The sequence below is a fragment of the Phodopus roborovskii genome, unplaced genomic scaffold, assembly GCF_943737965.1.
Source record: "Phodopus roborovskii unplaced genomic scaffold, PHOROB, whole genome shotgun sequence".
In the NCBI taxonomy this organism is placed as follows: domain Eukaryota; kingdom Metazoa; phylum Chordata; class Mammalia; order Rodentia; family Cricetidae; genus Phodopus; species Phodopus roborovskii.
In genome coordinates, this window is record NW_026126413.1 from 5,974,236 (window position 1) to 5,989,795 (window position 15,560).

The 15,560-nt window shown below is 46.0% G+C and overlaps 1 protein-coding gene across 1 annotated transcript in view; it reads left to right on the forward strand.

The window, feature by feature from the left end:
- Nucleotides 1–6,097: 6,097 nt before the first annotated feature.
- Serinc5 (serine incorporator 5) overlaps nt 6,098–15,560 on the forward strand; it is a 78,663-nt gene continuing 69,200 nt past the window's right edge. Inside the window, exon 1 of the mRNA XM_051182969.1 lies at nt 6,098–6,167. Within this exon, the coding sequence (XP_051038926.1) occupies nt 6,141–6,167 (27 nt within the window). The 5' untranslated portion in view covers nt 6,098–6,140. The remainder of the gene's footprint in view (nt 6,168–15,560) is intronic.

A 15,560-nucleotide genomic window follows, 5' to 3' on the forward strand; every position in this document is an offset into this window, starting at 1 on the left:
GTCTTGCTTCCTAAATGACTCTGGCTTGTATCAAGCTAACAAAAAACAAAACAAACAAACAAAAAACAAAACAGCCAGTACAACTGACCCCTTGTCAGCTTGACACAGACACATCACTATTCAACTACAACTATTCCTTTCTCGTTTGTCCCCAAGATGTCATGTTAATATCACAGTATAACACCTTCCAACTTTTAGAAGTCCTAGAGTCTTTGAAGATTCAACCACTTTAAAGGTTCAGTGTCTTTAAAATATTCAGTCTCTTTGAAACTTTCAAAGTCTCTCTCAAATCGCAGAGTCCCTTAGCTGTGGGCTCCTGTAAAATAAAAGTTAGGTGTTTCTTATTTTAAAAAGGAAAAGCCAGGCGTAGTTGCAATCAGATCTAAGCACACATCAATGTCCAACAGCACAAAGTTCAGTGTCAGATTGATGGGACTCACAAGCTCCAAAAATCTTTGAGCAGTGCCATCTCTCTGGCTCTGCCATGCACAGCACACACAACTTCTCTTGCAGGCTTGGGCCAGCTCCAATAGGGGTCTTTGTATGGTACTGGCATCTCTAAAAAGCCAGGTGTCCACCTAATTGGCTGTCTGCTCACCAGCCCTGCCACATATTGCCAAGCCACAACTTCTCTCCATGAACCCTTCAGACTTGAGGCTTCCGTTGTAACTGAGGCTGCATCTTCTGCAATGGTGCATCTTGACCTCCCACAGCAACCTCAGCTGCTCCCCGTAACTCCTCCATGCCTTCGAATTCGGTACCACTTGGGACTTACCCATTACTAAGTTCAGCTACCAGCGCAAGGTATGGCCTTGGCCTCCTCTAGACCACAGCTTCTGTGTGATGATCCCAGAGTCTGACGTAACGATGCTGGTCTCTTCTTAATCGTAGCTGATTCTTTGGCCCCAGGTGACCAGTATCGGTTGTGCAGGCAAAGCAAAGGATTAACTTCAGTGTTTCTGGACTCTTCTTAATTACAGCCAATTCTTTAGCCTCAGCTGACCAGAGCCATAGACTCTCAATTCAAAATACTAAACGTCCTGATACAGTCTTAACGGGACCCTCAAACATCTCTGAAAGTTCACAAGCCAGGCTTCCATCATTGCTACTGTTCTCAGCATTATTTTCTCTTCCAAGCTCCCACAATAGCTCATTTAGTTCTGTTTATTCAATGGCCTTTTCAGTGCAAACTTCCAAAGTTCTTCATAATCCCCCAAACAACATGGCCAGATCTGTCACTGTAATAGTTCACTCTCTGGTACCAATTTCTGTCTTTGTTTGCTTTTCTATTGATGTGTTAAACACCATGACCAAAGGCAGCTTGTGGAGGTAAGGGTGCATTTCGTCTTCTAACTCTCATGTCATACTCCACCACTAAGGGAAGGCAGGGTAGGAGCTTCAGGCAGGAACGGAAGGAAGCAGGCCTCATGGAGGACCACTAGGCTGCTTGTTCCCCATAGTGTGCTCAGCCTGCTTTCTCATATAATTCAGGACTATCTGCATAGAGTAGCACCTCCCACAGTGAACTGGGTCCTCCTTAATAAACCACCATAGACGAAAACATCACCGCTGATTTGCCTACAGGCCAGTCTGAGGGGGTGTTTTCTTAATAAAGAGTCCCTCATCCCAGATGTGTCTAAGTTTGTGAACCAACACAGGTCCCAAGAGCTTCATACAGGAAGAGCATAGGGGAAAAAAAATCAGTAATATTTAAAATTCAGCAGAGGGAGCTAGGCAGTGATGTGATGGGAGATGTCTAATAGAGTGTCTGTGTGTTATTTGGGGCTGAAGAGACTGTGGGACCAGGCTGATGGGAAAGTGCTCTTAAAGTGGTGGCTTACACCTTTAATGCCAGCATTTGGGAGGCAGGTGGATCTCTTGAATTCGGGTCCAGCCTGGTCTACAGAGTGAGTTCCAGGACAGGACTACGAAGATAAACCCTGTCTCGAAAACCAAAATGAAAAGCAACAACAAAAGCCAAAAACCAAAAACCAACCAACCTAATAAACAAAAAGCCTCAGCAGGGGGGATGGGGCATAGCTCAGTGGTAGAGCACTTATCTGAATTGCCCCAGGCCCAGGGTCCAGTTCCCTCATACTGATGGCAACAGCAAACCCAGAAGATTGATTGCATCATTAGTCCTCTTCCTCAAGGTTGTTAAAGTTTTACGGGGCTAACATATTTACCTGCTTTTAGTCACTTCTTGAGTTAGAAATGAAATTTGTAATGAAAATTCTTAAATTGAGTAAACATTTTAAAAGAGGAGTTGTTGTCAGGTATGGTGGTGTACACCTCAATCCCAGTACTGTGATCACTGTGGCTGGCTGGGAGTTTGAGGCTAGCCTGGTCTACCTATTGAGTTTTGGACCATCCTAAAAAGGATAGAGGATGTTGTCTATTTTTCGTTTTGATTTTAATAACACACACACATCTCACTATTTTCAGCCCAGTGTGTGGTATTTTTAAATATTTACATCTATCAAAAATGATCATCAAATCCAAGGAGGGTAAAACGCAAATTACAAGCTACTTATTTCTAATTTTATGTGTGTCACACATATATAATCATACAAACTAAAGCTAGTTTAGTTAATTTAAGAAAATTTTTGTGGGGAGACTGCTGTACCTGGTCTGCCAAGAGCTACAGTCTTACTAAAATAGATCTGTTACTGCTTGTTCCCAAAAAAGCCACATCAAAAGGGCCTGACTGTACAACTGCCTTCAAGTTAGGAACACCATGTCTCGCTTCTAAAAGTATGCAGACTACTTCAAAATAATAATAATAATAATAAAAAACATTAAGGTGCCACTGTTTGAGTTGGTCTCCTGGAAGTTCCGCTACTCTTGTTAGTAAACCACAAATATAAAGGATGCTTCTACCCAGGCAGGTCATCAGAGTGGGGCATTGAGGGAACCTCCATGCCTGGCCACAATAATTTGAGGTCTTTGATCAATGATCTAAGAAGAGTGCAGTTTCTTTCTTTTATTCTTGCTGGCAAATCCTGTGTAGAGTTAGTTTGTACAAGTAGCAAACAAGCCTGTGGCAGTCTAGGGGTCAACCCAGAGGTCTATATTAAGGAGACTGAAGGGGCTGGGCACCCTTGGGAGTTTGAACTGGAGGCAGAATTAGACTGGATGTGGAGCCAGAGTTGCAAGCCTGCCTTGGCTAGAGGGTGGGCCTTGAACTTTGGCTTTCTGAGCTAGTCCTGGCCTTACAGCAGCATGCACACTCTAATGTGCAGCTCAGGGTCTGGGGGTTTGTGAAGGTCTTCATAACGTCAGCAGCCACAGGGATAGCTTTGGCATTTCTGAGCCCTCCTGTACGCTAGGGAAATGTGGTAACCCTGAGCTCCACTCTGGTCCTATACGCCCTTGGCTTGTGTTTCTTGACAGTTGTCCTAGGAAACTGGGACTCCAAACCATTACATGATTTCTCTCTGTTGCTAGTGTTTCCTTTCTGTAGATCTGAGAATGCAACCTAGGACAGACATGGTGCCTGTTAGTGCTGATGTAAAGACAGCTCTTAACCCTCAAGGAACAAGAGATTGTCAATTCTGGGCCAAATACGAATAAGCAGGGTCTGGGAACATAATTTCAGGTAGGTGTGAATGACATTCTATTGCAGGAGAGGGCATATTAATTTTTATAGTCTCAGAACAAAAGAAATAAATGAATGTATTTATCAAATACTTTGGCGGGGATATCAGATAGGAAGGACAAAGCAAAGTGGAGAAGTAGCTACAGGTTTTAGATGTGATTATAACACTCGGTTTTATGGTTGGAAGCTAGCACTCTGCTAAGCAGTACATTCCAAAGGTTTTACCTAATATTCACAAACATGTTAGGTCAGATTCTGAAGGTGGGAAGTAAGTAGTTAGTAATATGACTAAAGATAGTCCAAGATAACTTTGATTTTCGCTCTACAACATTCCATCAATCATGTAGGCCCAGTCTAGTCTGCCAGACTTCAACACTAGTGTGTTAAAGAAGAGAAACCACAGTGTTTTCAGAAAACTTCAGTTCAGACCAGGCATGGCAAGGGTTCTACCAGTGAGCTACATCCGAGCCTGCAACCAGTTTTCTTGATGCCATTTGTAAAACTGGCTGTGCATGGCATGTCCATGCACCACAGTCCACGTAGATCTTGAAAGGGGCTGAGACCAGAAGAGAGAATCACAAATTATCTTTTCATCTCATGCAAACATGTTCATTAATACAAGTGGTGGTTAAGTCAGAGCTTCAAAGAGGTGATGTTATCCAGCCTGTTCTTAGTGAAGTTACAATTTGCTCAGACTCTGGGAAGCTGAGGCTTTTGTTAATGTTTTTTGTTTGTTGGTGGTTGGTTTTTTTGGTACCCTGGTGTACATCTGACATGTTCACAGGCTATTTATTATTGTTGGCATATTGGGGGAGGAACTCACTCATGCTGGGTAAGTGTTTTACCACTCAGCTCCAATCCCAGCCCCACCTCCAGGTCTGCCTTTCCAAACCACACATTTGCCATCTTGACCTGTGCACCTGTCTGAGTCGCACAGCTGAGCGTCTCCCGAGGGAAGGGTTACCTGAACACTTACTTATGGTTGGGCCAGCCTGTGGTATAACTGAGATGGGGTGGGACTTACCAGAAGAAAGTTGGATCTTTGGGGCCCAAGTGGGGCTCTGGGCCTTCATGTCTGTCTCTGCCCACCCTGGCTGCTATGAGGCCAGTGGCTTTCCAGGACACAGATTTCCATGCTGTGAATTCTAGCTTTGGTCTGACAAACAACCAAGAAAGGACTGTGATGGGAAGCCCTGAACCTAACCAATTGATATTTGTCGAGGATTCTCCTAAAGGAGTGGTTAAGTCCCAGCTTAAAGGTTTGCGGGTTTTGCACCCATCTACACCTGTTGGGCGGTTTCCACAGACAGAAACACCTGCCTGGTGTCCAACCGGTTTCCCCAGGGGCTGAAGTTCTAAGTCAAGTGACCTTCCTGCAGCAAACATGAGGTTCACTGTAAAGCCGGTGGAGGTCCTGGCTGAGTCACAGGCTGCCACCCAGCAAGTTGCTGTGCTGACTTGATTTGGTGTGTCCTTTATTTTTAGTTAACAGCGGCTGTCTTCATAACTTTCCTGGCCTCCAAGTAGGGCTGCTTCGAAACTCCTGGATCTGAGACACGGAAGATTGGGCACTGGTTGTCAAAAGGCTTTCCTTTAGTCTGTACCTCCAAAACTTCCCAAGACACTACGGGCAAAGGCTCGGTCTGTCCAGTGAAGATAAAGCCTTGGGTTGTCTGCCTGAGGACAGGACACTAGCATTCCCAGCGTTGCCTTTTCAGTTGCCGAGACTTCGGGGCAAGCTCTTTAAGGTGCTTGGCCTTCCACTGCCAGTTTCCTCAGATGGGTACAGTAATGTTTATCTGACACACTCTTGCAGTAAAAAAAAGGGATGGGTGTGAATAAAATTCATACCAAGAAAAAGCTTTACATTTGAAGTGACCCGTGGGGAGAGACTGAGGTAGAGAGAAAAACCCGGAGCTCCCCTGACATCCAACAGTTGTCCGAGTGCTTTCAGTGTGGGTCAGGTGAGAGGGAGCAAGGACGCCAACTGAGTCCCTGGATTCCGAGACCACTGGGACAGAGGCCCCAGAGTTCCGCGGAACAGCAGGTGGAACAGCCAGGCGCCTGGGAATCTGAGGATGGGTGGACCCCGCATGTGAGGGGCTTGGAGGGCAAAATGGTGTTTCTCCCGGATCTGGGACCTGGTGGATGCCTCTGAGGAGCGAGAGGCAGGCAGCCCAGGACCAGCGGTGCCCCGTAGGGACAGTCACTAGGGCGCCGTGGAACCGGGCGGGTCGGGAACAGCCGGAGGCTCCCACCGCCTAACCGGGACGGAAGTGCCGGAGGAAGGAGCTCGCTGCACCGCCCGGAGGGGGAGGGGCCTGTCGAGGGGCGGGGCCTGGGAAGTGGGCGGTCCGGGGCGGGGCCTGTGGCGCGGGGCGGGGCCTGGCGGCGGTTGTTTTGGGGCCGAGGAACGCCAGCGCTCAGCTGGGCTGCTCCGCTCGCAGCGCGACCGCAGCGCGACCGGGTTCCGAGTCGCGTGCTCGCCGACTGAGCCGGGAGGGCCCAGCGGGCAGCGTCCCCGAGGTCGTCGGCCGCGGCCATGTCTGCCCGGTGCTGTGCTGGCCAGGTGAGCGAGGCGGGCTGCCGCGCGGGTTGTCAGGAGCGTGGACGCGGCCGCGAGTGGCGAGCCGAGCGCTGGGCTGGGATTCAGGAAACCCCGTGGGCGGGAAGGGACGCGGGGGAATCCCGAGAGGCAACCCAGGCCACCTCGGCGTCGGGCCTCGGGGATTCCGGGCTGGCGGGGCTGGAGCCGAGGATCCCATCGGTTCCCGGGACGTGTCATCTCCTGCAGAGCTTCGAGTGAGTGGCCCTGGGCTCCGCAGCTCTCCTGCCGCTGCGCACTGCCTGTGGGATGAACCGAGGAAAAAGCGTGGGGTTGGACAAGGTCCGTTTCCACACTCCAAATGCAACTGGAGTCAGGCCAGCCAGGCAGGGCACGTTGGCATCTCCAAGTCTAGAACGTGGGCTCTGTAGTCATGAGAATGTCTGGAAACCGTATTTGCAAAGTCCCGGGCACAAGTCTGGGCTCCGGGAAGGCTCAATTCTGCTTCCTTGGTTTACAGACCGGACCCGACCCAACCCTGACTGGGCACGAGCTTTTACACCCTCCTTTGCGTCTCATCTTGCTGGAACCTGTTTTGTAATCTTACTAGTTAAATTCTTGATATCCAAGCTATAGGCGTCTCCTAACAGGAGAGGATTATTAGGTTTTAGCCCTTTAATGCTAATTTCCCTTCCTTCTTCAGGGTTAGAAAAACAGCAGCGAACTAGGCAAAGCCAAGCCATCTGGATGTTCGTCCCCACGTTGATTATGTCTTTTTGTTCGGTTTTAATGGGTTATTAAAAATAAAAACAAAACCCCTGAATCTCATCGCGGTGGGTGGGCATTGAGGTGCAGGACTGGTCTTGTTTACTTTGAGCGTCAGGACAATGGAGGCCAGCTGTAGGGCTTAAGCTGAGTCTCTGGACCCACCGGTTATAATGGCCAATAATCCATCCTGTCCTCTTTGAGGTGATCCTGTGGAGTCATCTTGGTTTCTGAGGTCTAATACTGTGCTTGGCATATAGTCATGCTGGTGTTTTCAGATGAAGAAATTGAGGGTTTTTCATTTGAGGTAAAGTAAAACCCCTTCCCCAAGTCAGGAAAGGAAAGAGCCAAGGAATGTGTCCCACCAGTGGCCTCCATTTTACCAGAGCTTTTGAGATCAAAGGGGCCAGAAAGATTGAAGAAAATTGCACATTCTCCCACCCCAGCCTTATGCTGGAATGAAACATAGTCTTGTGCTTGTGCATGCTAGCCAAATGCTCTATCATCGAGCAGCACCTCAAAACTCATTATTCTTGTTCTTTTGTGATATTCTTCAATGTAGTGCAACACTTTTCATTGTATAGTAATTGCATATATTTGGGGACATCTGCCTTTCTGCTCCCTTGGAAGCCCATTGAAGCTCTTTGAGGACAGGTGGCTGATTTCAGGCTCTGAGAATTATTGTTAGTAATTTAAATGAGTTAAAAAATATATTGGTATGAGTAATATTCTGCCAGGATTTATGACTTGTTTCTAAAACCCCCCTCGTAGGACTTAGGAAAGAACCAAGTCCTGGCCATTCCCCACAGGATATTTATTTCTGCTTTCTCAGTACTGCTGTAGGCCTCACTGTGGTAGGTTGCAATGTAGTGAGCAGCCAATCACAACATGATTTTATATAGCTGGGAGGGACTGTCGACCCCCTAGCTGGAGTTTATGTGAGGGTATGGGGATGTGGCTAAGTGTTAGAATGCTTGCCCAGCATGCACTTGGCTGAGTTCATTCACTAGCACTGTACACAGTGAAACCCTCAAACCTCACAGCATCACCAGAAACTAAGTCTACCAGTTGTATCCTTATTGTTTTAAAAACATCTGCTACGTGTTAGGAGGAGGATATGTTGTAGGAAACCAAACATCTCTGCCGGCAATGACCTATGTGTGTGTAAGTGTAGGGGCACATTCCATCAGTGTGTAAACAACAACAATAAATCCAGTAGTTCTGTAACATGGCTAGATAGTAAACAGCCTTGGAAGGGTTGGGTGAGAAGAATTGAGATATATTGGAGGTTCGGGGCTGGATTGGCTTCAAGCAGGTGAGAGAACTCTCTCCAACAGATGTGACTGGAGATTGTCAGCCTATAATCCCACATAATGAGTCATACCCTCTTTTCTTACTTTTTAGTCCAGACTCACTGGGAACTCAGCCTGTAGCCTAGGATGCTCTTGAAATCCTGGTGATCCTCCTGCCTCAGTCTCCTGAAATTACAGCCATGTGCTACCACACCAAGCTCCAAGGAGTGGCTTGTCATTTCCTGCTTGCCTTGCCAGTCATCTTTCTCATGGTTGTTCTATCTACTCTGATACTCAGATTTTGCCTCGTTGTTGGCTAATGGATGTTAATGGAGGCAGAGATCTCTGGAGAGGCAACCCAGTACCTCCTGGGTTAGAGCACTGTATGTGACACAGGCCTCTAGGGACAAACAGAAAGCTTCCTTGCTCTTCTGACTTAAAGGCTGGTTGGGAATGAAGGGAGTTGTGACATACTGTTAGATTGAAATGAGATGCATGCTTAAAAAAAAAAAAAAAAATCTAGATAGCCTCTCCAAGACAATTTGAGAGTGAGAGTTGTCAGGCTTTCCTACAGGCAAGTTTAAGTGTTTGTGATAAAATCATGGTGCTGATGATGATGGTGATAGCAGAAATTTATTTCTGTGCTCACCATATATTTTACAAATATATGATCATTTTAGGTAACAGCGATGTCTTTCACAGGTGAGACAACCGAAGCACAATAAATAAATAAATAAATAAATAAATAAATAAATAAATAAATAAAACAAAAGGATCCACAGACTGATTGGTTGGCTGACTTCTCAGCTTGAGAGTTGTCCCTTGTTTTCCTCTTTAGTACAGCACAAAGACTCAACGACCTTTAGGCACTTGGGAATATGCAGCTATTAGGCTGTCTTGGTAGATCTGGCTGCCAGTAGGAAAGGGTGAGTGAGGTTTAGTTTCTTCCTCATACCTGGTCCAGGCTACAAACACCCACTTACAGACTTAAATTCTGCCACACACATGCAACCATTTGCCGGTCTTGCAGCTTTTCCTGAAGCTCAGGGAAGTTGTGACTCTTTGCCTTCTTGATGCTGTGACATGCATATTGAAGGAAAACTTCACTAGGGCAGATGTGAGCACCTTCTAGAAGGTAGAACTTGCCTAACAACAGTGACTGCTACATAAGCAGGGCTTTGTGGACAAGTCCAGTCTATGATTCCCATTGACAAAGACAAGACTCAGCCCATCTGAGCAGCAGCTTCCCAAGGGCAGAAATGCCCAGATGTTTACAGACAGGTCAATACATACTCTACTCATCTCTCCCTGCACCTTCCCCCTTTCTCTCCCGCCCCTTCTGCCAACTTTCTTCTTGAGACAGGGTCTAATGTAACCCACACTGGCTTCCGACTTGATAGTGACCCTAACCTTTTGATCTTCCTGTCTCTAGTTCTCCAGGGATGGAATTGCTGGTGTGTGGCTTATGGATTTTGTTTTGTTTTGTTTTGTTTTTTATGAGATACATCTCATCATGTAATTCTGACTGGACCTTGAGCCTCAAACTCAAGAGTTCGGCTCTGCCTCCCGAGTACTGGAATTAAAGGCATGTGTCACCATGCCAGGTGAGATCTTATTCCTCCTTCCTTCCTTTCCTTTCCTTTCCTTCTCCCCCCCCCCTTCCCCACTCCTCCTCTTTTTCTCAAGACAGGGTTTCTCAGGATAGCTCTGGCTGTCCTGGAACTTGCTCTGTGGACCAGGCTGGCTTCTGACTCAGAGATTTGCCTGTCTCTGCTTCCCAAGTGCTGGGAAGCCACCATTGCCTAGCCAAGATAATATTTCTTGATCATTGAGGTTTTCTTTAGTGGAAACCCACCCTAATGTTTATTATGTTAATTTACAAACCCTTTACTACCAGGGGCTATCATCCATTGTTGAAGATTAAAAAGCAGTAAAACAAAACAGAAATACCCTAGGATGTTTGTTAAAGCATAGTATTGCCTTTGCCAAGTATTAGGTAAAGAACTGAACTTCCATTTTGTGCTCCCCGAGCTGCCTATTTGCTCTGGCTGGGCCTCACTGTGTAGAGCTCTGGCTGGCCTAGATTGTACTGAGTTTGAGAAGACCCTTCTGCCTCAGTGTTCCAAGTGTTGGAACTACAGCTGTGGGCCACCTGAACAGTCAGCCTCTTAGAGAAGGAGTAGGAAAGGAGACTGAGTAGTGGCCGTAGCCCAGTTTAGACAGTGAACAGTTAGACAGGGTTGGCCTTTGTAAATGTGTCTTTGCCTGCCAGAGCCCTAGGCTTGTTGATTTGTCATAAAAGAATGAACTCTCTCTCTCTCTCAGAATTTGCCTGCTGTAGCCCTGTCTCTTCTTCCAGAGTGTTCTTAATGTATTTTAAATTCTTACCTGTGTGTGTGGAGGGACATGGCTGCCACAGCACATGCATGTGGAAGTCTGAAAACAGCCTTGTGGGTTAGGCTCTCTACTTTATGTTGGTTTGGGGTATTGAACTCAGGTTGCCAGGTTTTTGTGGCAAGCACACACGCATGAGCACGAGCGCATACACACAGAAACATACACACATAAAAAAAATTCAGATTACATACCACAGTATATTGATGACACCCCAAGAATGTCCTTCTAGTATGCTAAATGTGTGGCCCGGCTAGTACAGTGTGTTGCATCTTGTGTGCATGAATGACCCGATGAGGGTTTTGGTCACAAAGCTCTTGTTCCCTGTTTTTTATTGGGTCCTCATCATATCAGATGCTCCCACCTTTGGAAGGAATCCAGGCACAGATTTATTCTTTCCAAAACTGATACTCTTGAAATCATGTGACAGTACTGTAAACACTGAGGAAAAGAAAAATCACAATTACCCAGTGAAAACCATGTTTTGATATTTAATATATCATCATTTTTGTTTAATATATGTGATTTTATTTTGTAAAACTGGGTCATTTCAGTCATTCTGAGTCTTTTCTAACTTTGAGCCTTTTCTTTATTGTTATATACATTCATACATTCATACATACATTCATACATACATACATACATACATACATACGCCATTATGTCACTGAAGTGGGTCGCGGTTCTGACTTTGAGCCCAGCACTTATTACCAGTGTGGGGCACTTTTAGTTTTCTAGTCATTTACTTTTCTTAGTGTATAAAATGCTGGCAGAGTACAGTGGATGCCTGTATCCTGCCTCAACCCTGCTGTCAGGTCGTTGTCCTGTTGATGGAGCTGTGGGTTGATAGAGCTTACAGTGAGCTGAGACTGGAGTGGAGATCTGGGCAGGGTTCAGCCACATTCCAGTTCTTGAGAGGTAAGTCTCTGCCCCTTTCTTCCCTTGCTCAGCGAAGCCAGTGAAGGTTGCTGGTGCTGGGTGAGCTGGAGAGTTGGAATGCAGGTGGCTCCCTCATGTTTATTTTCTTGGGATTCATGATAGCTGCCCAGGACTAGCTGACAATGGCTTTGGGCTCAGTCTTTGTTGTCTAGCGGAGTGGGAGAGTGCTGGGGAGGCTGGGGAGCCACCAGTATGCAGGAAATGGAAAGCAGATTCTGACTCATCTCTGAGTTAAAGAGATAAAAATCACAGTACTGCCCCGCTGCTGGATCCCTGACTGCAGTTTTCCATGTAAATATTGCCGGTAGATTTCCCACAGATACTGGGCATCTGGCATTGAGTAGACCGAGTCTCGTCAACTTTATCCGTAGTTGCACAAGTGTTTTAATGTAATCATCTTTAAAAAACTTCAGAGAGGATAAAGCAATAATTATGATGGCATGGCTACTTGTGTTTCAGAGCTAAGTCCAGTTGTCTGAAATCTTTTGATACACTCTCCCACACACATACACTTGTGTGTGTGCATGTGCATTTACACATGCATGCACACACAGACACAGACACACACACGTGCACACACATGCACGCACGCACCTCACGCACGCACGCACACACACAGGGTCTTGCTATGTAGCCCTGGTTGACCTGTGTGATGGTTTGAATAAGAATGGCCCCCATAGATTCATATATTTGAATGCCTGGACATCAAGGAGTGGCACTATTTAAAAGGATTAGAAGGAATTAAAGGTAAGTACCCCTATACTCAGCTATGGAGGGTTCGTATACAAGCTGGTAGGTCTGTAGTACTAGCTAGTATATGCAATTGCTTTTCCTTCCCGAACCAAGCTGTTCCCATTACTTTGAAAAGGTAAAACCTGCCCAAAATGCCCTTGCTCCAGTATCCTTGACCTAACCTCAGAGGCTGAAAAGTGATGTCCTACTCACCTAATGACTAAAGCTCATGTAACCAAGTACTACCCCAAGGCAGGCAGCTTGATGTAGTGAGTTTTCATTCCCATATTGCTGTTTTTTGTTTGAGTTTAGTGTTATGATTGAATGTTGAGAGCAGTATTGGTCAACTTAGCAAACTAAATCACTTTCTAAGTAGTCAAAAATGATCCTCTGTGGCTCCAGTAAAAGAGTATTCTGAAACGTTTTCTATATCTTTTTTGTTGTTGTTGTTTGTTTGTTTGTTTTTTCAAGACAGGATTTTTCTGTGTAATTTTGTAGACCAGGCTAGCCTCTAACTCACAGAGATCCACCTGCCTCTGCCTCCTGAATGCTGGGATTAAAGGCATGCACCACCACCGCCTGGCTCATTTCCTACATCTTCTAATTTGTATATTAATGGTTATTTTTCCTACTAATGATAATTTAAAATGATTTTGGCTGTATAACCCGTGAGTCAGTGTAGTATGTATAGGAAACTCAAACAGTGGTTTGGTTATATAAACCATGTGCTTGCATTTTAAGGGAAGCAGGCTTTTGCTCTTGGCCTTTGCTTCTGTAGCTTGCCTTATGACATTAAAGTTGCTGAAGGGTTTGGAAAGCAGCTGCATGGAAAACCTTAGTTGGATTGGGTTTGTATCACAGAGCAAGTTTTGAAGCACTGTGGGTTTGAAGTCATGTTGCAGTATGAAGTGATTAGATAGCATTCTTTGCTTCTCAAGAACACTGTCCAGTCAGAAGAAAGGTGGGCCAAGCTCATATCCATCCGAAAGGCTTGTTTATAAAAGGTGAGCAGTGGAAAATCGGACTTATGTTTACACAACATGTTTATAGACTGCCTAATTGCATTTTGAAACAAAGCTTGTGAAGTCTGTGTGGAATTTTCCCCCAGCCTTTTGTTCTTGGACTCTCTAAGTACTTTAATGGAGGGCTGGCTCTGATCTTGGTTCACAGAAACCAAGGAGGAATTCGGTCTTTTGTTCTTGACTTCATGCCCTGATCTGCAGTGGTGTTCTTAGGGACAATGGCAGTGCTCTGTAACCATAGCAATGAAACTTCTCTTGTCCCTCAGCTTTGCCTATGCTCTGCCTAAGGACCTGGGGATTTACTGACTTGCTCCATTGGCTGGTGTGTGTGTGTGTGTGTGTGTGTGAGTGTGTGTGTGAGTGTGTGAGTGTGTGTGTGTGAGTGTGTGTGAGAGTGTGAATGTGTGTGTGAGTATGTGTGAGTGTGAATGTGTGTGTGAGTGTGTGTGTGAGTGTGTGTGAGTATGTGTGAGTGTGAATGTGTGTGTGTGAGTGTGTGTGAGTGAGTGTGTGAGTGAGTGTGTGTGAGTGTGTGAGTGTGTGTGTGTGTGTGTGTGTGTGTGTGTGTGTGTGTGTGTGTATTAGAGCTGTTAAAACCCTTAAAGCAGCATGTCAGCTGATGCATCTTCACTGGGTATCCAGTACAAATGAAAGGCTGTCTCTTCTCAACTTGTTAGTCACTACTTGGCTTCTTAGGGTAATATCTTTCCTAAGGTGGCTTTCTTCACAGCTCGCTGAAGTTTGTACCTCTTAGTTCTGAAGCTTCAGTCTCTGGGGAAAGAGAGTGGTTAGGGTTGTGTAGGGTGGGATACTTCCCTTCAGAGCATGCCAAGTAAGTCCACATTAATAGGCTGGAGGTATTTTATGTAGCCCTCAATTGTACATACAGCTATGTCTGTGTACCCTGAACATGTTTCCCATGTAGCCCTGTAGTTGTACATACAGCTGTATCTGTGTACCCTGAACATGTTTCCAATAAGAAGGACCATACTTTTTACTTTGCCCAAGCCTTACACAAGAATGTTTTATTCAAAAAATAAAAGCAAGGACTCATGAGATGGCTCAGCTGATAAGGTTCTGGCAGATAGTCTGTTGACCTTTGTTCAGTCCCTGGGACCTGTCTTGTTGGAGGAGAGAACCAGCTCCTGCAAGCTGCCCTCTAACCCCATGCATCTTACTTCCTCACTTCTGGGCACTTAGAAAGTCCGTACATCTCAGTGAGCTTCTGTCTGGTACAGCCGTTATGAAGGAGCGCTGCTTCACACTGGAATTTACACTTTTCATTATCAAGTTTACTTCTTATGTGCTTTTCTATCACCCAAACCATAAGTCTGCGACAGACTTAGAACTAGCAAAACAGCCCAGCCTGGCCTGGAACTCACTCTGTAGCCCAGGTTAACTTCAAATTTGCGATCCCACTGCCTCAGTGTTCTGAGCCGACTATGCCAATGTCTTATTACCATGCTAGAATTCATTAACCAACAATAAATGAGCATGGTTTGTCGGTTTCCTTGGCTGCAATTTACCAAGTAGTCAGGGTTAGACCTGCTCCAGGACCTTGCCTACCACAACAGGAAGATGGGTTGACATTTGTCGCCATCTAAGTGTGTATTCATTTTCAGGGTTCTAACAGGGTCTGGGAAACGCAGCTTAGTTTGACAGATTCTTCAGCACTGGGAAACACGCAGAAGCACAAGTGAGAGCTGAGAGCATGGATAGGACTCTGGCACAGGACACTGTGCTTGCTGCGGAGGCTGCTGATGGCTCGACAATGGCAAAGTGGGACCTGCAGAAAGCAGGCACCAAGGGCCCGGGCTGGGGGCAGGAAGGTGGGGAGTGCAGGCCATAAACAACATGTTTCTCATCTGCTTTGAGAGCCAAGGTTGCTGAGTTTCCCCCTGCTTTCCTTCTGAGTGTTTGCTCACACTGCCTGTAAATCAGTCCTTCTGCCAAAGGTCAGTTCTAATCCTGTCATCCTTTGCCTGATTTTTCAACCTGACAGAAGGTGGATGGGATAGATTTCCTAAGTGCAAGTCCTTTAGAAATGTCTCTTCTAGGGGCTGGAGAGATGGGGCTGTGGTAAAGAGCACTTACTCTTCCAAAGCACCTGAGCTTGGTTCCCAGCACCACAGCAGGTGCCTGTACAACTGCCTGTAACTCCAGCTCCCTGGAGATCTGATGCATGCCCTCTCCTGGTCTCCAGAGACACCTGCAAGTATGGCTCTGGAGTCATGTCACCTTTATCATTCTTGCTGTTTTTTTTTATTTATTTA